At 35.8% G+C, this 22,879-nt stretch overlaps 2 protein-coding genes across 4 annotated transcripts in view; one reads left to right on the top strand and one right to left on the bottom strand.

The window, feature by feature from the left end:
- The window catches only part of LOC126879253 (cuticle protein 6-like), a 189,263-nt gene that overhangs the window by 16,308 nt on the left and 150,076 nt on the right, over positions 1-22,879 (top strand). The window contains exon 4 of one of the 2 annotated variants that reach the window (XM_050642323.1): positions 10,713-10,972. The exons of the other annotated variant lie outside the window; for it this stretch is intronic. Within the exon in view, the coding sequence (XP_050498280.1) occupies positions 10,713-10,871 (159 nt within the window). The 3' untranslated portion in view covers positions 10,872-10,972. Of the gene's footprint in view, positions 1-10,712; positions 10,973-22,879 lie in introns of those variants that run through there. 2 annotated transcript variants of the gene reach the window in all.
- Positions 18,386-22,879, bottom strand: part of LOC126879258 (aldo-keto reductase family 1 member B1-like) — a 33,062-nt gene continuing 28,568 nt past the window's right edge. For both annotated transcript variants that reach the window (XM_050642332.1, XM_050642331.1), the window contains exons 4-5: positions 19,348-19,703; positions 18,386-18,525 (exon numbers count right to left, since the gene is read on the bottom strand). In XM_050642332.1, coding sequence (XP_050498289.1) covers positions 18,480-18,525; positions 19,348-19,703 — 402 coding nt within the window. In that variant the 3' untranslated portion in view covers positions 18,386-18,479. The remainder of the gene's footprint in view (positions 18,526-19,347; positions 19,704-22,879) is intronic.

Genomic DNA, 22,879 nt, shown 5'->3' on the forward strand with positions numbered 1-22,879 from the left:
TGCTGCGTTGTCTTAGGATGTCGTTTAGGGATAGCCCCTTTGCTTTTGGCTGCGACATCTTTCTGCAACGTGGTTGAAGGTCGACCTCTACTACGTAACTCATGTAGAGGAGTTACAGGCGAATCGGAATCATCTTCCACAAAAGGATGGAGAGCAGACACGTGGTATTTTCCGATCGATACATCTGGGTGCGTTAGAGTTGCTAACTCGTACGAGGTGGGAGAAAGTTGGTTAAGGATAAGGTATGGGCCATCGCGACGCGGCGCAAATTTAGAAGACAGTCCTGCATCACTTTTACTAAGGATGTGAGTCTTTACTAGAACTTTCTGTCCCTTGTTAAACACAACGGTTTCGCGAAAATGTTTATCTGCATACAATTTCGAAGAGTCTTGGCGTAACTCATTATTTTCTCGCGCACTTAATAAAATGTCAGTATGCCTGCGCAAGTAAGGTGTTATCTCGGGAATAACCGTTTCACTCGCGATAATAGCTCGTAAGTCTTTATGCACATCTGTGGGCGTACGTAGCTCACGCGCAAAGTTCAAATAGGCCGGGGAATAACCGGTAGCTAAATTTGGTACGGTATTCATAGAAAAACGTATACTGGGTAGCACTTCATCCCATTTAGTATGGTCTCTTTGAACTAAAATGGAAATCTGAATTTTAAGATCTCGATTTTTACGTTCCTCCGGATTTGAGGCAGGGTGATAAACAGGAATGAGTGATTGCTGAATACCTAGGCAGTATGTAAACTGCTGCATTATTTTACTAACGAATTGGGGTCCGTTGTCACTTATTATTCTACGAGGGGTGCCGTATCGTAAACATATTTCACTTATTAGTACCTTTGTGCACTCCTCCGCAGTAGCTTGTTTTAACGGGAATATTTCTATCCATTTCGTGGAAGTATCTTCCACTGCAAAAATCCATCTGTTTCCCTTTTCAGTCACAGGTAGTGGACCCACTAAATCAATTGCAACGCATTCAAAGCGTTGTGCCAACACAGGAGTTTGAATTAGACCTGCTGGTTTTAGATTCAAAGGTTTATACCTTTGGCAGTCGATGCATTTCTTTATATGCTTTACAACATCTCGCCTAATGGTAGGCCAGTAATAACGAAGAGCAATTCTTTGGATTGTCTTTTCGACACCATAATTTCCTGCAATGGGCATGTCATGGCACTCTTTCAAAACCTCAGCTACTTTATTTTGAGGCACTACTAACTGAGCATCCTCACATTCAAGGTCCTGATTATACCGATACAAGACTCCTTGATTCATGACATATCCGCGATCAGTATATCGGTTGATGTCTACTAATTCAGGTTCTTCAGATTCAAGGCAATCAATAATTATTTTAAGCTGTGAATCAGTCAACTGTTCCTCTCTAAGTTTTTTATTGCTTATCGTTGGTACATCCATTGCGATAGTACAGAGGTCACAAATATCTTTCGTGTCTGGACCACAGATAGGCCTTGATAACATATCGGCGATTCGATTCGTCCGTCCAGGAACATATTCGATTCGTAAGTCGTAACTTTGCACTTCTAATGCCCATCTAGCAAGACGGCCAGTAGGAGATTTTAGTGACATCAACCATTTTAGCGGTTGATGATCTGTTTTGACAATAATAGGCGAACTTTCTATGTAACCCCGGAATTTATTAATTGCATATACTATAGCTAAAGCTTCTCGCTCTGTCGTACTATAGTTACGTTCAGCCGCTGTGAGTAAGCGACTTGCATACTCTATCGGCTTTTCATTTTCTTCCTCCCCCTGGAGGAGACATGCGCCAAGTGCATATGAACTTGCGTCTGTTTTAATTACAAAAGTATCTGTAAAAGTTGCTTGCTGCAGAATGGGAGCTTGCGTAAGCAATCTCTTAAGAGTTTCATAGGCCTGGTTTTGTGCCGGTCCCCAAACAAATGCTACATTCTTCTTAGTTAGATCCGAAAGAGGTTTGGAAATACCTGCGAAGTTTGGCACAAAACGTTGAAACCAACTACAAGTTTGCAAAAATGACAAAACATGTTTAGCATTGCGTGGAATAGGCATTTCAGCAATTGCTGATATCTTACCTGGATCAGGAGCGATCCCATTGGGCGTAAGAAGGTGCCCTAAATACTTTACTGAAGAGCGCACAAAAGTACATTTTGCTCTATTTACACACAGTTTGAATACTTGTAATCTTTGAAACACACTAGCTAGATCATTGATATGATTTTCAAATGAGCTAGATAAAATAATAATATCATCTAAATATGCCAAAATAGTAATACTTGGTAATCCGCTACGAAAACGGTCAATAAGCCTTTGAAAAGTAGCAGGCGCGTTTCGTAGACCAAAAGGCATACGATTAAATCTAAAAATACCAAAAGGGGTAATAAAAGAAGTTTTATCTCGATCTGATGGACGAACACTTATTTGATGGTAGCCGCTTTTCAGATCTAGTGTTGTCATAAATAGTGTCTGTGTGGTGGCATGCAACAGATCGTCCATCCTCGGTAGAGGATATCTATCTGGTACAGTTATTTCGTTGAGGCGTCTGTAATCAACGCACATGCGAAAGGTACCGTCTTTTTTAGGAACGAGTACAGTTGGTGCAGCATAAGCTGAGTCGCTTTCATCAATGATTTCCATTTCCAATAAATGATGGATTTCATTTTTGAGTATCTCTGGTTTCTGAGGTGTTGTCCTATAAGGGGGCACAGCGATTGGAATATCACTGGTTAAATTAATACAATGCTCAGCAAATGGTGTAGGTTCATTATGTTCCATAAAAACGTCACCGTACTGATTTATCAAGCACTGTAAAGTACTACGCTCAGAAGTATTTAACTGTGAAGCTTCGTCCTGTCGTAGAGTAAGTTCAAGAAGATTAATTGAAGCATTGCAGGAGTTAGGTTCCCGTAATAGTTTATGTTGAATATCAGGAGAATCAGCAAATGAGAATTTCATTTGAGAGATATTAATAATAATATCAGCATTTTTTAAGAAGTCTATGCCAAGAAGAGTTTTAGCTGATGTGTGTTCAGGAAATGCCACAAAAGTAGTAGGTATGGATCTATCTAATAGGAGAACCAAACACTCAAAAATATGAGCTGTTACCGTGCGGCTTATACCGTCAGCAAGCACTAAACTCATTTCCTTGGAAATATAGTGTAGACCTTTGTTTAAAAAATGATTGTAAAGTCTAATTCCAGCTATAGTACATTTAGCTCCAGTATCAACATATGCGCAACCACTCAAACCTAAGACACTTATTGGTAAGAGGGGACGATTATTCAAATTGTTAGTTTCTGCTAAAAGAAGCTCTACAGAAGAAGCTGCTTCTGTGGTAATAGGATTTACAGAAATTTTACAGTTAGGACAATTTGTGCGAACATAACCAGGAGTATTGCAACCGTAACAAACTACACTGGAAGAACGTTGAGAAGGTACATTTGAAGTGCTAGGATTCGTATTTGGACGACTAGGAGATACAGAGGTGCTAACTGAATCATTAGAATTAGATTGCTTAAATTTTCTGCATTCCGGCTGAGTATGGCCAAAATTTTTACAAAATGTACACTTCGGTCTGGATTTTGGTTTGACAGAATCCTTTTCTTCATTCGATTGAGGTTTTTGTCGACGATCAGAGTCGGTAGCAACTAAACCTTCCTTTAAGGATGCTTCGATTTCTCGAGATTCCCTTAGAAGTTCCTTAAAGTCTCGAAATTTATTCCTTGGTAACCTTTTTCGTATTTTACGCGCCATTAAGCCGTAAACCATATCCAACTGAACCTCTTCGGTTAGGGTATAAGGTAATTGTGCGAGCAAAGCTCGAATACGAGAAACAAACAGTTCGGTAGGTTCCTTAGAATTTTGTTCACGCGAGAATAATTCTCGAAATATTAAATGAGGAGGAAGTTTTCTCGAATAGGCATCTCTCAAGGCTTGTACAGCGTCTTCCCATGTGAGAATGGTATTTTTGACACCTTGCCACCATGTAGCAGCACTAGCATTAAGAAGCATGGATAAACCACGAAGAGCATTTTCATCACTTATTTGGGAACAGTCCTTAAAAGTGATCACATTGTCGAGAAAAGCTTCAACATCAGCGTTAACAGTACCATCAAAGCGAGCAGTACATTTAACGAAGTTTCCTCCTGACGTATGTGTAGGAGTTCTATTAAGGTCTCTGATTTGTACCAGAATATCTTCAGATACTTGTTTGTTAGAATTAGCAAGTACCGAAAGTAATGAATCAAATTGATCTTGTGACATTGTTACCATAGCGGGAGCAGAACATTCTCCTGCTGTAGGATTTTTTGAATTACCTTTTGACATTGTACAAAGTATAGCAGATAACCAAATATTACTAAATGTGTAACAGACACAGGCAATAAAAGTGATTTTATTGTAAAAATTAGATAGTTATATGTATATGCAATAAAAGTTATTTTATTGAGAAATCGTAATATAATTACATGCAATAAAGTTATTTTATTGAAAAAGTATATAATTATATGCAATAAAGTTATTTTATTGAAAAGTTATATAATTATATGCAATAAAGTTATTTTATTGAAAAGTTATACAATTATATGCAATAAAGTTATTTTATTGAAAAAGGTATATAATTATATGCAATAAAGTTATTTTATTGAAAAAAGTTATATAATTATATTTTAATTTAAAATCCGAGCAAATTCGGTAAAATTTTAAATTTGGCAACAAAATGTTGAAAAAGTTTGAAGAGCTACGAAACAGTGTTAGACATAGGCAACACCGCGCAGAACGACAAGCGAACATCAATTCGAATAATCGAAACACGAAATCGATTCCCCGTACTCAGATCGTGCATGCAAAATCGATATATACCGGTGAAACATGAAAATCGGCGCAAAATAGATGCCACGCTATGAAAAAGTAGGGTTATTGATTTTAAAATACTACTTACAGCGAAATTCTGGTATTAAAAGCACTTTCAACACTTACGAAACAATGTCTATAATTCCTAGCCACAAAGTTGGGACGCCAATATAAGGGGATGAGGGTTTAGGGTGTGAGAGTTAGGATATATTATAGGGGTTTTGCTCGTACTCGAACTTCAGCTGTAAATAATGGGAAGCACCTTGCACATCGGGGTTGAATAATAATAAGCACAAACTTTACTGTGAGCGGTATAATCACCGAAAGAAATAGAAACAAACTACATTATTAAAACTAATAGTTCAATGGCTTGGAGTACAATCAGGCACTCTTGAAGCAGTCTCCGCCATCTTAGCTGTCAGCCGTCGGGAGAACCTACGTCACACGGTCGGCAGGGTTGCCAAGTATAATTCTTGTTACAAAAGCAAATTTATTTTGATACACCAATTTTACAATTTATTATTTAAACATAATATAGTCATAATATCAAGAGCAAGTAACTTTTTCGAGGAAGAATTTTAAGAAAGCTGGTTCTTTATTACATATGTTATTTTCTAAGCTCCCTCAAACAGCGTATAATACCTGCTACCTGCTATTTTTGTAAGCTATTATTGTATTAAAATTTACCCAGCAAGAAACACGAAAATAAACTTAAACACAATATGTGACTGGCACTGGCCCATCAGCCCATCTTAAAAACATCTGCGGGCAATATGCACTCCGGATCATCAACGAATGCCAACGTTCGCTTCAATGTGTAGCGAACGAATGACCAAGTCAGCGTTGCCAGGCCCAAAAAATTTATTTCCCCAAATTGTATTTTAAAAGTTGCCAGATTTTCAACAGAATTCCCCAGATTTATAAGGTTTTTTCCAATTCGATACAAAACCGTTCTTAAATCGTTACGCGCATGCACAGTAACGAAAATTTATGCGCAGTTACACATTGTTCGTTACTGCGCATACTCGTAACTGTTAAGAACGGTTTTGTTTGGGGAACCCCAGGGAATATTAAGGCCGCGTCTCACCATCAAATAATTTGATCAAACTGGTTTGAGCAAACTGAAAGTGACAGTTAGTGACGTCACATTCTGAGTGTTCATTGTGGATAATAATGAAAAATTTTAATTTTAAATAAAGTACAAACAAGTTAGACAACTCAATACAAAAAATTTGATCAAACTAGACTGATAGTGAGAGCACAGATTTTTAGAATTTCAAAAAACTGCAATTGTGACGTCACTTTGACGTACTTCCGGAGTTTGCTCAAACTGTTTGATCAAATTATTTGATGGTGGGACGCGGTCTTCATTGTTCGCGGTAGTCACAATTCATCAAACTGTATTTAGGCCTATATGTGGAATCAGTCACCACGATCTTGTCGTTGTAAAACATTTAATATTCACATAATTACTGGACTTTCTAAAATAACTATCTTTTACTAAATTTAATAACATATTTTAGCCAGTTGGATTTCCCCAGATATTAGTCATTTTAAAAAAGTTTTTCCCCAGTCCCCAAAGTTTATCAATTTTCCCCAGTTCTGGGGAAAATTCCCCAGACCTGCCATCCCTGGACCAAGTGAACACCTAAGAATTCGTTCCTTCGTTCGTTCGTTTCGTTCGTGTTCGCTTTGATTTAAATGCGCCTTAATATTAATATACCTATCTACTTCATACGTCTTTGGTTTGTATCATTGGTATTGTCCTTTTCATGATCATTTTTCAGTGCGTAACAAATGATAGAAAAAAGGGTCCGTGATAATACACATTTATGACATTTATTCTAACATGACATTTTAGTTAAATCTAACAGTTTTCACATTTTATTTTCAATTTGGAATAAAAACAAATCAAATGTGTTTCTTGCATTTATAAAATGGTATTTTCTTTGATTTGTATAGTCTTATAAATTATACAGATTATATTTGTAATATTATTATCTAATTAAAAAAAATTATTTTTTTATTATGGCGCCATCTATCGACAACTAGAATAACTAGAATAAATGTTATAAAAATGTCACCGACGAAATGTAATCACCGACGTGCCTTTTTTTCTGTCACATACAATTTAATGCGTTAGAAAGAAATCGAAAAACTGTGACGCACTGAAAGATGATCATGAGAAATACTGTATATACCAACAACGTATGACGTAGATATAATATTATTATTAGACGACACATGACAGAAGCTCGAAACAAATGACAATCGATGAAAAACCCTATAGTTATATTGTCTTTGATGTTTCTTTGACTTTGTGACAAATTAATTTAGATCTTGACCACTTTCTCCTTCTTCTTATGTCGGCCGATACTTCTTCTACCTATTGGTGATTTATCTCTTGCTATTTTATTCACACGTCCCTTATGCTTATCTGGTTATTCTGCTCTTTTTTTGTATTTAGTGTCTACGAGGATATTTAATGTTGTACTAGTGACCCACGTTTTAAATGTCATTATACGCTTCGAGGGTAACCATATATGGTGAAATCTACCGAATGATTGCCTGTATAAGCAATCCCACCACTTACAGGCCAACGGCTTCGGGCGGATGAGCTAGTATGTAGAAGGGCACTCTTTTGTCCTGAGATCGAGAAATCGGTCTCGAAGGCGGATGAACCAATGATGGTCAACGGTGGAAGGATGCAGAAGGCAACGGGTAACCACTGCATTAAAGACTCATAGAGTACCCCTAGTTAAGTCATTACGGTGTACACCAAAAATAGTGGAAACTCTACTGATCATCGGAATCGGATACCAAGATCCGGCAGAGTAAGAAAAACACAAGACTACAAGACTCACTCCGTCGTAAACCTGCAAAATCCTTGTACAAAAATGCAGAAACCAACAACTTTAAGAGTTGCAACGTGGAATGTGAGAAGTTTGTTCTCTGCAGGAAAACTGGATAATGTTCTAAAACTAAACATCGATGTTTTAGGAATCAGCGATACACAATGGCCAGGATCTGTGAAATGTTCAACACGAAATGATGGCGTATTTTATTACTCCGGAATCGACAACAACACCCATCGGTACGGAGTTGGAATTATCATTTCAAAGAAATGGAAAAATTCTCTGATTACCTGTACTCCTTACTCAAAACGCTTAATATTAATACAAATTAAATAAAGACATAACTTAATAAATCTTATTCAAGTCTATGCACCAACAGCAGATAAAGATGACGATGAAATAGAACAATTCTACAACGACTTAGAAGAAATGCTGAAAGCAATAAAAAAGCAACACATTAACATAATAATGGGCGATCTTAATGCCAAGGTCGGTCAAGGTAAGGTAGGAGAACATGTAGGAAACTATGGACTTGGAAACAGAAACGACAGAGGAGATCGATTGATTCAATTTTGCCAGAGCGAAGACTTCGTAATAACAAACACGCTTTTCAAATTACCTCCTCGGCGATTATATACATGGATATCTCCACAACATACCAAAGAAAAATAGTGAGAAATCAAATAGACTACATTCTGATAGCAAGGAGGTATCGTAATGCTGTTAAATGTACTAAGACGTACCCAGGAGCTGATATAGGCTCAGATCATAACCCGATAGTTACTGTGATAGAGGCGAGACCAAAAAAGATTAGGAGACCACACAGAAAGACACTAGATTTAGATAAACTTAGAAACAAAAATATACGACAAGAAACAGGAGAAGAAATAAATGAAAACCTCAGTTCAGTGCAACAACAAATTAACGATACAACAGATAACGTTAACCAAAAATTAAAGTACATAAATACAGCTATACACAACAGCAGGAAAGAAACATCTGACAAAAACGACAACAAAGAACAAGGGGTGGATGACACAGGATATACTAGACTTAATGGAACAAAGAAGAAAGATGAAGAATTACCTAGACAAATACAAAGAAATAAACAAACACATAAAAAGAGAATAAAAGAAGCCAAAGAGGCGTGGATTAAAGAACAACGTGAAGAAATGGAAACCTATGAGAAAAAGTACGATGCGTTCAATATGCACAAAAAAGTAAAAGAGATAACAGGAAGCATAAAGAAATGCCAAATAGGTAAACTTAAAGACAAAGATGGAAATCTTATTGTAGATCTAGAGAATAAAATAAAAAGGTGGACAGAATACCTGAATAAATTATTTGAAGACGATAGAAACAACTTAACTCGGATAATCAATGCAACTGGGCCAGACATATTGAAAGAAGAAGTAGAATACGCAATAAGAAACGCTTAAAATGGAAAAGCAAACGGACCTGATGAAATCCCTACAGAACTGCTGAAGCTTTTGAATGATAAATCCGTAACCATAATATTGCATATATTCAATACAGTATACAGTACTGGTATAATACCGCAAGAATGGTTGTTGTCTACGTTTGTCACCATACCGAAGAAAAGTAAGGCAATGCAATGTTCAGATCATCGAACAATCTCCTTGATGAGTCACCTGCTTAAAATATTTCTTAGAGTCATCCACAACCGAATCTATCAAAAACTAGACATCGATATTAACGATACACAGATGGGATTCAGAAAAGGATTAGGTACAAGGGATGCTCTCTTTGCCTTGAACGTTCTAACATAGAGATGCCTAGATGTTAACCAAGAGGTACAAGCCTGCTTTATAGACTTTGAAAAGGCCTTTGACAAAGTACGCCACAGTAAACTCAAAGAAATCCTGGAGAATGAGAACATTGACACCAGAGACATACAAATAATATTAAATCTGTACTGGAATCAGCGAGCTAATAAAAAAATAGAAGACCAAACATCGGACGAAATAGAAATACGTAGAGGGGTACGACAGGATTGTATATTGTCACCGCTCTTGTTTAATATCTACAGCGAACAAATATGCCAAGAAGCTCTCTCATATGCAAACGAAGGGATAATAGTCAATGGAGAAGTTATCAATAACATTCGATATGCTGACGATACTGTGATAATGGCAAGAACAGCGGAAGATCTACAACATCTAGTTGAAAGTATGAATGAGATATGTAATAACTACGGAATAAGGATGAACGTCAAAAAAACCAAATATATGACCTTCAATAAGAATCCAATAAATGATACTAGTATCACAATAAACGGTACCCAACTTGAAAAAGTAAACGAATACAAATACTTGGGAACCCTTATCAATGAAACAGGTGACCAAAATCACGAGATAATAAGACGTATTGAAATTGCCAGGTCTACATTTATAAAAATGAAAAAATTATTTTGTAATCGTGATATTAGTATTCATCTATGAACTAGAATGTTAAAATGCTATGTATTCAGTACTTTGCTCTACGGTGTTGAGTCATGGACTCTTAAACAGAGGAATATTAAAAATCTTGAAAGCTTTGAGATGTGGTGCTACCGCCGTATACTAAGAATAAGTTGGGTGGATAAAATTACAAATGAAGAAGTAATACGCAGAATAAATAACGAGCCAGAAGTTCTACTGAATATAAAAAAGAGAAAACTTGAATACTTAGGCCACCTGATGAGAGGACAAAAGTACACATTCCTACAAAATATAATTCAAGGAAAATCCAAGGACGAAGAAATCCAGGCCGTAGAAGAATGTTCTGGATGAGAAATTTGAGAGAGTGGTTTGGCTGTACCACTAACGAATTGTTCAAAACAGCAGTAAATAAAATTAGAATCGCCCTAATGATATCCAATCTCCGATAGGAGAGGCACTTAAAGAAGAAGATACGCTTCGAATCTGCTTTTTAATGGTCTTCATATAAAACTTTGAAAAAAAGGTTAAAACTAAAAGTATTTTTATTGTAATTTTTATTTCAGTTAATCCAACTACCCTCCCACCAAAGAGCTTCCTATCCAGCACCTTTGGCAGTCTCTCCCACACCAAGTTCGAATGCTTTAGAAGAAAAGGACTACTTCGACGAGCCTGGTAAGGCACACAGTTTCGGAAGTGGATATATATTTGAATTCGGAGGGTAGAAATTATTTATATTTAGGATATTAGTATTATTTTTACAATTTGTGTGATCGTTGTGAGGTGTATGTTACTATTACGAAATAAATTTTTTGTACAAAATATATATTTTTGTTTTTTTTTTTAATTAGTAGTAAGTAATTTACAACTATAGCTGTACAAAGTTAGTACAAACATTGTACCAGAATGCCACGATGTGGCATTCTGATGCACTGTTTTTTCCACTGAAGGGAAAAAATATAGAAATGCAAATAGATGGGGAGATGCTCAATCATCTGCCTCTTGTCACAATATAGTACAATCCGACAAGTATTCCCGTATTGCGTATTTCTCATTGTGTATTTTCGCGCAAGGTTACCTGTCAGCTCTCGCTTGTCGGATTGTACTTATCACCGAAGATCTGGGTGAAGCACAACAAATTCTACAAGAATTAGAATTTAGTTTGCGAATACCTAACCATCAAAATTCAAGTGGTAGAATTGACAGAAAAGTACATACATATTTCGGTCATGAACTCAGAATAAACAAGGATAATCAAACCTGTGAATTTCAACGACGAATAACACTTGCTTGTGCGGCGTATGGTTCATTAAGAGACATCTTTAAGAGCAACATCCTGATAGCTATGAAACGGAAGACATTTGACCAATGCGTTCTTCCTATTATGACATACGGAGCAGAAACTCTCACGTTCACAAAAACAGCAGCACTAAAAATGCGAGTGGCACAAAGGCGCATGGAAAGATCGGTTCTGGACGTGACAAAAAAGACCAAATTAGGAACCAAGACCTGAGGAAAAGAACAGGTATCACTGATGTCGTCGAAAGCATCATGATTAACACGTACACGTCCACTACTGGACATAGGTCTCCCTCAGCTCTTTCATTCTGTATCTGTCTTGTGCGGCTTGCATCCAGTTGCCGACAATACGCTTCAGATCGTCGACCTATCTGGTTGGTGGTCGTCCTCTGCTCCGTAGTGCTTCTTCTCGTGGCCTCCGCTCGACAATACGTTTTGTCCATTGGTTGTCTGACAATCTGGCTGCGTGTCCTGCCCAATTCCACTTGAGCGACGCGATTCTTTCGACGGCGTCCGCTGTTTTTGTTCTACGACGTATTTCTTCGTTTGGGATTAGGTCCCTCAGGGAGACACCCAACATCTGGCGCTCCATAGCCCTCTGAGTGCGAATCTTGTTTACTACCTTTTTTGTGAGTGTTAATGTTTCCGCTCCATAATAAGTGAGTACAGGCAATACACACTGGTCAAAGATTTTCGAGGCATAGCCAAGCTGAAATGGAATTGGGCAGGCCACGTGGCGAGACTAAAGGACTCAAAATGGACCAAAAAACTAATTGACTGACACCCTAGACAAGACAAACGCAGCAGAGGATGACCATCAACACGCTGGATGGACGATATTAAACGAATGTCCAAGAAATGGCAACAAGACGCAAAAAACCGTGAAGTGGTAAAAAATGGGAGAGATCTATGTCTAGTAGTGGACTGTAGAGGTTGCATGATGATGATGATGAAGTAATTTACGTCTCTCTAGTACTGTTTACTCTGCAATTATAAGTTCTTTGGTCATATCGCGACAGATCTTCACAGCGATGGGCAGACATTACGAAAAATATTTTTTCTACGAGCGTGCCAAAATGTCTACTTTCGCTCACGCATTTTAGTTTAGAAAGTATCACTTTTCCGCACGCGTGTTACTTTTCCGCACGCCTGTTACTTTTCCGCACGCGGTTTTTACTTTTCCGCACGCGTGTTAATTTAGATATGTTAATATGGCCTTAAAGTAATTATAATACATGCAATAAACTAATATTTAGATATTATTTACTAATTTATTTAAAATATATCTTATTGTGTTCCTGTTTTAATGAAATTAACGCGACAATTCGATGAAATAAAATTATTTTGACATAATATTCGAAAGTCAAATCGGTAGACAATAAGTCGTTTTGAATCATCGTCATGGAAACCAAGATCGAAGTCATGCTCACTAATTATATTGAAAGTTTGGTTTTGACAACCTTGTCAAAGAATTCATTTGTGTATGTATTTTTATATTAATTAAATTAATTGATTAAGATTTGGTCATTTTTTAAAGACTCTTAGAAAAATATTGTTCCTAACTCTTGCAGAAAGTCTCTTTTCCGCACTCGACTGCTTGCCGAACTCCCGCTTCGCGTCGTTCGGCAAACTGCAGTCGCGTGCGGAAAAGAATGACTTTCTGCACTTCTTAGGAAAATAACTATTTTCTTCAAACGTCAAATAATGATGACATTACTTATCTAACTTGATCCTGTCAAAGTTTGATGTCTCCGCCGGCAGCAGTTTTTTTTCCCATTTCTTTACGGCGGAGGGAAAAATGTTGTCATGGCAACAATATGAAACATGTCACAAAGCAACAATACAAATGTCATTAACAACAATTAAACATCATTTTTATTTATAGTAATATTAAAAGTACAATTAGTTAATGAGGCATTTTCAAAATTGAAACCGTGCAAAAATGTTCCCGACTCTTGATACGCATTGGTAATTGTAGATAATACTGATGGTCGAGCACAACTTTCAGCAATCATTCCCGATGTTGGCGAATCATGAGGGTTTAAAATTTTTATTCCGGACTTGGAGGTCCCCAAACGTGCTACTGCATCATTAGCCGCGGACTCAATTTCGTTTAAGTTTTCCATTTTCGCACTAAATTTGCGGTTGCAACAACAATAAGCTGTCTTTAATAATTGCAAACAACTGTCAAACAACTGTAACCAGGGAGACGCAAATCCCACCGACGACTTAATTATTTTAATTTCTAACATCTAGACGACTTTGATAGTTGTCACAGTTAATTTCGAGTAAAAATAGCGTATGAATTTTACTATTTATGGTTGAAAATTGCTACGTTTGAAGAAAAAATAGTATACTTTATTCGGCAAAGAAGCGACTTTTCTTGACTTGCCCTCTATTACGCGCCTCACTTCGTTCGGCGCGTAATATCGGGCGCGTCAAGAAAAGTCATGCTTCTCCGCCTCATAAAGTAATATACTATTTTCTAGCTCTTCAGTTTAGTGATAATGTAATGATAAGAAGGCTGGAAAAGAGTGGTTGAGAATCCCTGTCTTTGAAGTTTCTCTGTATAAACATAGATTGCTCACTTTGAAAAGGCGAGCGTCATGTCATTGTTTCAAAATGATAAAAAGTGAGAAACGTAATACAGTAGAACCCTGCTAATCCGAACGTTCGGCAAATCCGAACCCACGGAAAGTTAAAAAATTTAAAAATTCAAGACAAAAACTTAAAAACATGTTTGTTATACATAGTAAAACCAGAAAATTTAACAATGTAGGATTAATAAGGCGTATTCTTTAAGAAGTCGGTAACTTTCGTCTGACTCATGGAGGTGTAGCGAGTTAACGCAGCGATGTTAAACCATTTACGCATAAACATTACATCGACCGGTAACGCAGCAGAGTTCTGCTCCAAGTAACGTAGAGCCGCATCCAGAGCTTTAGTGGCAACTGCGTGTGACACTCGATCTGGCAGAAAAACTTCTTTCTCATTTTCTTCTTCTTCATTAGGGCTGCCTTAAGGTTGAACCAAGTCTACAATGTCTTCATTCGTAAATTATTGGTGCCCATTGTCGTCAGCTTCAATACATTTTGTAATTGCACTTTCTTCTTTGTTTTCACATCTTGGAAGTTGTGTTACGACTTCTAGATCATCTTGTAATGTAGCTTCTTCAACTTGTTAATCTGACCACAACTTCTTCCATGACTTTCAATTAAACTCTAAGGGCTGTTGTCCCAGGCCTCAGTCACCCAATAAATGCGATCTTTTACGGTGATTTTTTTGAGGTTGTCAATAGTGGACGGCTATCCACTTCCTTATTGAATATCGAAATGGATAAAACAAATTGGTTTTCAAATCATTTCTTAAAAAGTGCACTACTATTCATCCATGCTTTCCAGACTAACTTTCGGATAAACCGAACTTTTCGAAATCCGAACCGGCTGTCCCCCCAATTAGTTCGGATTTGCGGGGTTCTACTGTAGTTCATACAGTGCCGCGCCAGCAGGTGGTAGCGCCTGTGTGCAAAACATTTAATGGCGCCCAAAAAATAGGTATAACCGGGGGGGTTGGAGGTTATAACCACCCCATTTGGATGTACTTTGATCTCTCACCATTACTATTCCATACCCCCCAGAGACCATCAAGTCAGTAGTTCTAACTCCCCCCTCCCCCTTAGCATCATCCTGGTTACACCTTTGCCCAAAAAATACGCAATTTTTTAAAAAATCGTCCCGTTAAATAAAACAATGAGACTAAAAATGAACAATTATTTATTATAACCAAACAAAAACAATTAAAAATGCTCACACATGCAACAGGAGAATAAAGTTATAATAAAAAAAAATAAATCTTTGGAGTAACAACATAAAAATCTAAAGATATGGTACAGTTGATCACAAACCCTTTTTTCAGTTCGTCATTAATTTTTACGTCATATAAGATTTTAAGAATGTCGCGAATCACTGCATGACATTTTAGTTAAATCTGACAGTTGTCAGAATATTAATATTTAAAATATTTTAAGGAAATAATAAATAAATATAGAAAACAATTTCACTATATAATGTCAAAATATACCAATGACATAAAATATTTATATTTACGTCGTTCACAAATTTCTAACTTAGAATTACAATTGTCATTTTATCCGTTAAGATTGTAAAAATACTGTCACGATAGATTACTTTTGTTTCAAATTATCATTATTCACATCACGGATTGGTTATTTATTTAGACTATTGTAATTGTCAACTAATTAAACACATTATGTAAACACAGTAAGTCGCTTTAATAGGACTTTTCATTCACAGTCATTTGTTTCGAGCTACTGTCATAAGTCGTATAATCCGTGTATATTAATATTATACACAGATTATACAACATATGACAGAAGCTCGAAACAAATGACAATCGATGAAAAGCCCTATATGCAAATATCCTTCAACGAATACATAATTTTCGAAATCCTATATACAGGGTGTTTGGTAAAGAATGGGCCATAGCTTAACCTCAGGTTCCTGAGGTTAAAATAGGCCGATTTAAGCTAACTTACCTTAGTACAAAGTTTACAATAACCGAGATACAGGGTGTCAAAGTTAAACTTTTTTTTATGTATTATTGAATATTTCCTGACAGGCATGAGATATCAAGACGAAATTTGGTATGTGGGAGTTTTTTGGGACGAGAAAACTTAATTCCCTACCAAAAATTATGTCTTACCCAGAGGGCGGCACATACGCCTTTCAGCACTCATTTAATACGTTCAATTTTTTTATTCGTCACTCCGCATAATTTTGACATTAAAATTTTTATTCCTCTATTAGTTTTACTTAAAAAAGGCATACCTCTTTCATCTCCCTAAACTCAACCGTTTTCGAGATAAACGCATTTTAAATCTGCAGTACAACATAATTTTTAGCATAATATCATTGTAGTTACACAAGAAAAATAGCTTAAAACCATAAAATTATCTAAAAATGTATCGCAAATTTCTTCAAATGGAATTTGCGATGCAATGACATAAATTTGAGATTAGATTGAATGAAGAGTTTCACTTAAAACAACTAACCACTACCGGATTAGTACATTCAAGATATAAAGGACTTTTACGAAACGGGAGTCTTACAACTTGTAACAGGAAAAAATAAATCAACACTAATATTCCTTGTGAATTTCGAATAGTAATAAAGCACGTCCAAATTCTCGGTATCTTAGGGTTCCAATAATAAAAAATGAACTTTGGTTTATCATAGAAAGAACAGTTCAAATAAAAACCTTTCGACTTTTTATGATTTTCTTTTAAAAAGCCGCATATCTAGGCCCTGGTCAATAAACAACACATGGTGTCAGTCTGTCACTTCCCTCAAAAACATAATACAAAAGTATAAAGTATATTTCTGAAAGGTTACGCTCGGTAAAAGTTTTTTCCATTGTAAATCATTTTCATATACTGTAACTACGGCCTACCCACTGACGAATACTTTACATAAAAAAGAAAAGATTTAAAAATAATTGAGTAATACTATCATAGGATTATTGATTTTGTCTATAATTTAAATTTTTTTCTAATACAGGCAACAAAAGTTATGTTTGCGTTTAAATTTTAAATAAATTACATAATATGCATAAGTTTTTCGAATTATCCTACTATACTATAGCGGGTTTATTGAGTTTTATTTGTCTGTCTGTGGTTTAAATATATCTAATATCAGCTAATTAATTTGTATGTTTATTGAAATTTACCAAAACATTTTTTTTTATCTTTGTTGGTGGGAATTTTCCCTATTCCTCCCTAGATCCGTACACCATGCTTTTGTTACACCCTGTATCATGTCTACTTTTGTAAGTTAATTAACTTACCTTATTTTATATGATGTACTTACTATATACGTATCGCGAGTATATAAATACATACCACTATAGTTTTCACTTGCACTATTATTGTCACAGGATTATTGGCAGGGTCGGCGATAACAGGATAATGCACTGCAGGTGGGCGCCCCTCTTTAGGGAGCGCCAAAATGAGCTTTTTTTGCTGGCGTGGTACAAAATACTAATTTAAAAAACCGAAGGCCGCCAATCCTTGCTAGTTTTGCGGTAGTGCGCCTTATACCGTAGCGCCAGTACCGGCTGATTATTTTATTTGAGATTTACTTATGCATGCAGGGATCCGAAAACTGACAAGTTAAAACAAAAAATAATACAGTAATGCTGTCCCGACTTAGCGAAGCCAAAATAACAATTTTCAAATCTTGTCGATTCGTTATTTGTGGCACGTTCGGTAAATGGGTAAATTTGGCTCGTGTAAAAGCTTTGTAACTACTCTAGTGGCGCCCCTTAATTGCTGACGCCTGTGTGCTCCGCACACATTGCACACGTGGATGGCGCGGCCCTGAGTTCATACAGCTCGTATAACATCCCAGTATTTTTACAGCCGAAAAACATCGATCTAGTGGCCATCCTGCACACAGTGCTGATTTGGGAGCTTGTGATTTCTTCGCATTCTCGGGCATTAACAGCAAACTACGCGGTAAACGTCTTAAGACGGCAAGTAAGGCGGTCGAAACATACAAAAATCTTAATTCTAAAATACCTATTTCAAACTGGCATAAATGCTTCGACGATTGGTTCGTTAGAATGCAACAGTGTATTGATCTTAAGGGGTTACATGTAGATCTTGCGGGCAAAAAGAGACTTTTTAAAAAAATTATATCTCGAAAACTAAAAACTATTTTTATTTATAATTGGAACATGTACAAGTATTGTACTTAAGGTACTCTAAAAAATGCCCAAAAATTCAGCCCAAAAAATGTTCATTTTTGTAGAGTTGACTGCAATTTTTCGACAACAGCCCTTTTTTGCGATGGGCAGCATAAATAAGTTATAGTTTAGCGACAACCAACAAAAGAGCAGGACAGGATATAAATAAAAGATAAAATATTAACACAAAATATATTTTAATATAAAATTGAAGATTTTTTTATCATTACATTTTGAGTAATGTAATAATGAATGTTTGTTGTTTTTCCAGTTTAGTATTCATCGTTGACGAATGGATGGTCCTTGTGGGTAACGGCACTGAAAAAAAAAAGTTTTATTCATGAAATAATCTTACCGAATTACACTCGAGCTCTTATAAATTACCGACTTGTATTGCCCTCGTGACAATTTAGCATAATTTCCTTCAAAATAAAACTGTGAAATTGTAACTCGGGATACACATCGATAATTTTAGAGCTCTTGTGTAATTACAAGTGAAAATTAACATATAATACGAAAAAAAAGTGAGTTTAAAAGTAAGTTGGGCAAGTCGAAAACTATATAGAAATATCACAAGGAAAAAATGCCTGTACTGGCTGTATACCATAAATCACAAAAAATAAAAACCTTATCTTTTAAATGGTATATTTAAAATCCCTAAAAAGGGCTGTATCACAACAAAACGTTTTCGGAATCAATATTCCATCATCAGTGTTATCACAGGTTTACATGCTTTAAGCCACCAAAATGTACGGGTAAAAACCCTTTAATTGATATTAAACAGTTGGAGTTACATTATATTATCTGATTTTAAAGGATGTTAAAAATATTTCCAGATTAACCCCTGGCAATTAACCTGGATTAAACAATATAGTTGATATCATGTGATGCCAGGGGTTAATCCGGAAATATTTTTAACATCCTTTAAAATTAGATAATATAATGTAACCCCAACTGTTTAAAATCAATTTAAGGGTTTTTACCCGTACATTTTGGTGGCTTAAAGCATGTAAACCTGTGATAACACTGATGATGGAATATTGATTCCGAAAACGTTTTGTTGTGATACAGCCCTTTTTAGGGATTTTAAATATACCTTTTACAAGATAAGGTTCTTATTTTTTTTAACTATATACTTACTCGTCATATGGGCAGATTCTGCCATTACAGTCGAAACTGTTGAGGGCAGCAACGTCTGCGTTGGTGAGATTGAAGTCCCAGATGTTAAAGTTCTGTTGAATCCTGGATTTGGTTACGGATTTTGGAATGACGATCAATCCTCTTTGAACGGCGTACCTCAAGACTACCTGAGCGGGAGTCTTATTGTATTTATCGGCGATCTTCTTGATTTTAGGGTCATCCAAAAGTTGTGGGTCACCAGGTTTGGCCCATGGCCTGTCGGGTGATCCCAATGGGCTGTAGGCTGTGACGACGATGTCTTTGGATTCGAGATAGTCGATGAGTTTTTGTTGGTTTAAGTATGGGTGGATTTCAACCTGTAACAACAAGAATTTTATATATTAATATAGGATTTAAAATATTGAATCTTATATTGAATAGATTTTTTAATTATTAATATAAACACAAAACAGGTTCACACGCTTACGAACATATGTAAACACATATGTCCGAAACGAATTTGGATCCCTATGCTAGCGCGTAGAGCTGCGAACTACTGTTGATTTTGAATCTTAGTTAAGACATAAGAATAACAGTCGCCCCCGTGACCAATTTTAATTACCATTAGGGAGCTAATTTTAGAGAATTTAGAAGTTTTAATGGTTTCTTTCTCACGGGAAACTAATTTTAGCATTAAGTAATAGGGGGATGCAGAAATAGTTTTTTGGTTAGCGTGTGAGTTAATAAGAGCAGTCGAAATTAAGATATGGACGTAAAAGGTTATGTTGTTTGTGATAATTGCAAAGACGTGACGACGCTTTAAGTCGTACTTATATGAGGACAAGCCGGTTACTACGGCTTAGTAATAACGCGATTTTTTTTGCGCGAAAGACGCGAAGACTTTTTTTTAGTAAGAACGAGTAAATTTTGGTCGCAATTACATAAACCACTTTTACATTTCGTCAACTTATCAGCATCTATAATTTAGTTGTCTAGTCTATTAATTAAAACTGTTAAGCATCATACGGACTTTTATTACGAGTGTCTTTAATGAATTCTACATTAATATCAATACATCTTCAATATACTTGGACAACAAACATAAATTGACAATAAGGGTATGTTAACAAAAATATATTTGTTTGCCACAGCTTAAAATAAACCAGTGAATGTCTTGTAGAGTTTGGGGAATCAGAATGTCTTTGTCCGGCCTAGATTTCATCTTCTGGCTAGATTTTGCCTGGATTATAAAGTCCAGAAGGTAGTATTTCATCACATCACCGAAATATGTCAACTTTAGAGTCTTTAAAATTTTGATTATGTTTAAAAATTTTATAATACGATTAAGTAGGTACTTCCTTTCTTATACTGTCCACCTAGCTCATCAGCAATGTTCTTCGTAAGACACACATTTGTTAAAGGGTTTTATTTTTATTTTTTTATTATTTGTCTGGGTATATATTAGAGTGCAGTTCTTTGTTTTCAAACAGAAATCTAGATTCTTGTTAGTAAACCCATTCGCTGTCTATCGAAGAGGGGAGGGCTAGGAACCATTCTGTTGAACGGTACCTGACTGAAGTAACCATATCACTCGCTGGTGCGTGAAGGGCACCGGACTGAAGTGACTATATCATGCGCTGGTGCGGGATCGGCAGCGAATGGGTTAAACAATTTGTACAATATTTAAAGACCAACGATGGCAGCAATAAGTGATACGTTGTCTACCTGTGTTCTGTGTTAGAAAGACCACACTAGAATTTAAGTGGTTAGAAAGTTAATCAACATTATAATGCTGTAATATTAATAAATAAAAATTATCCTCGATATAATCAGTGGATTAAAACTCAAATAATACCATCGAATCACTATTATATTATTAATCTGGTACTAAATATCCCGTTTACTTTAAACAACGAAGACACTTCATAACCATTGTTATCTTTCTATAAAAAATTCTATTAGTTATGTCAATATTATAACACAGGCAGATTATTAAAAATTTTATCAGTTTGTATTATCGGAAAAAAATTTGTTTCCTGGTGGCTTACAACACTTATCAGTTATATTTTACCAAATTCTTGCCTAGAGCACAGAATCAATTTTTATTTTTTAGTAGTGATTAAAAAAGATGCCATAACCACGTAGTTTGGCACTAACTGATGCCAAAATAAGATAGTATAGGTAGATTAAGATAATTAGGATATTAGAAAGGAGGATTAATGTGAAGAAGATTAATGATGAAAAGACCCACGGTAGAAAGATTCGCCAAATGTAATAAGTAAAGTCCGGATTAAAAGCATTATGATCTTTTTTTGCTTTTTTTTTCGAAAAGATAAAGTTACAACGGAAGAAAAATGCTAGAAAACATTGCCATACTAATAGAAATAAACACCTCTATACAGTGAGGAGCAAAATTATTATGGAACGAATTTATTTTTTTGAGAATAGACTACTTTAGACACCAATCCCGAAACAAGTCAGAAAGTTAGAAACAGATATATCATCGTGGGCTGCATAGACAATGCTGTATTACTGGCGTGTAATGAAACTGACCTAAGAACTGCCGACAGAAAGACCACCGAAGAGATGGCAGGACAGCTGGTCTTCAGAACCACAAACAAAACTAAATATTAGCCAATAAATATGGATCATATCTGGGCGAAAGCGTGAAAAAAATAAGGTACGATGAGGTATATACACAGGTAACTCAAAGAAAAAATCAAGCATATATAAAACTACAAGGACAAAAAACAAGACCAGTAGAATGAAGAGTAAAGTAAAGTTGAGGGTCCTATAGAGCTAGACCTATAGACCTAGACGTGATGTGATAATGTAGAAGAAGGTCAGATGACTAATCTATAAGAATTTTGGCATTTTTAAATAATTTTTGTCTATTTAATTCTCCAAGAATTAGAATGTTTTAAAAGCTCATACATGTAGCCAATATATTATGTTCTTTCTTCAAGCATTTTTGCGTTAATTTAATTCATAAAAAATGTATGATAATAAAAATCGAACCATTGTTGTATGACGTGTCTTATCATTATAAAAACAATAAATATTACGAACAAATCATCGATTCAAAACTTTTAAACTTTGTATAAAAAATCAATAGCTTTCTGTTCTCATTTAAAATTTTTAGGAATGTATTTGGATAACAGACGGTCATGGAAGCAACATATAAAACAGTTAAATTTAACTTGCCATACACGACTGAATCTTTTAAAAACATTGTCAAATAAGAAGTGGGGTTCCGACCAAGACACAATGTTATTAGTATACAAATCTTTAATCCGATCTAAACTGGACTATGGCTGCATTGCGTATACATCAGCAAGAAAAACTCTTCTAAAATCTCTAGATGTAATTCATAATAACGGTCTGAGAATAGTATTGCGAGCATTTAGGAGTACACCTATAGAGAGTATATATGCAGAATTGGGCGAACCATCTCTTTATCGCAGACGAATGCAACTAACCCTTTCACATTCATCCTCGGTATACTGTACTCCAGATAAACTTTTGTACAGTAACACCTTCACTAATAAATATT

The sequence above is a fragment of the Diabrotica virgifera genome, chromosome 1 (genome assembly GCF_917563875.1).
Source record: "Diabrotica virgifera virgifera chromosome 1, PGI_DIABVI_V3a".
Classification (NCBI taxonomy): domain Eukaryota; kingdom Metazoa; phylum Arthropoda; class Insecta; order Coleoptera; family Chrysomelidae; genus Diabrotica; species Diabrotica virgifera.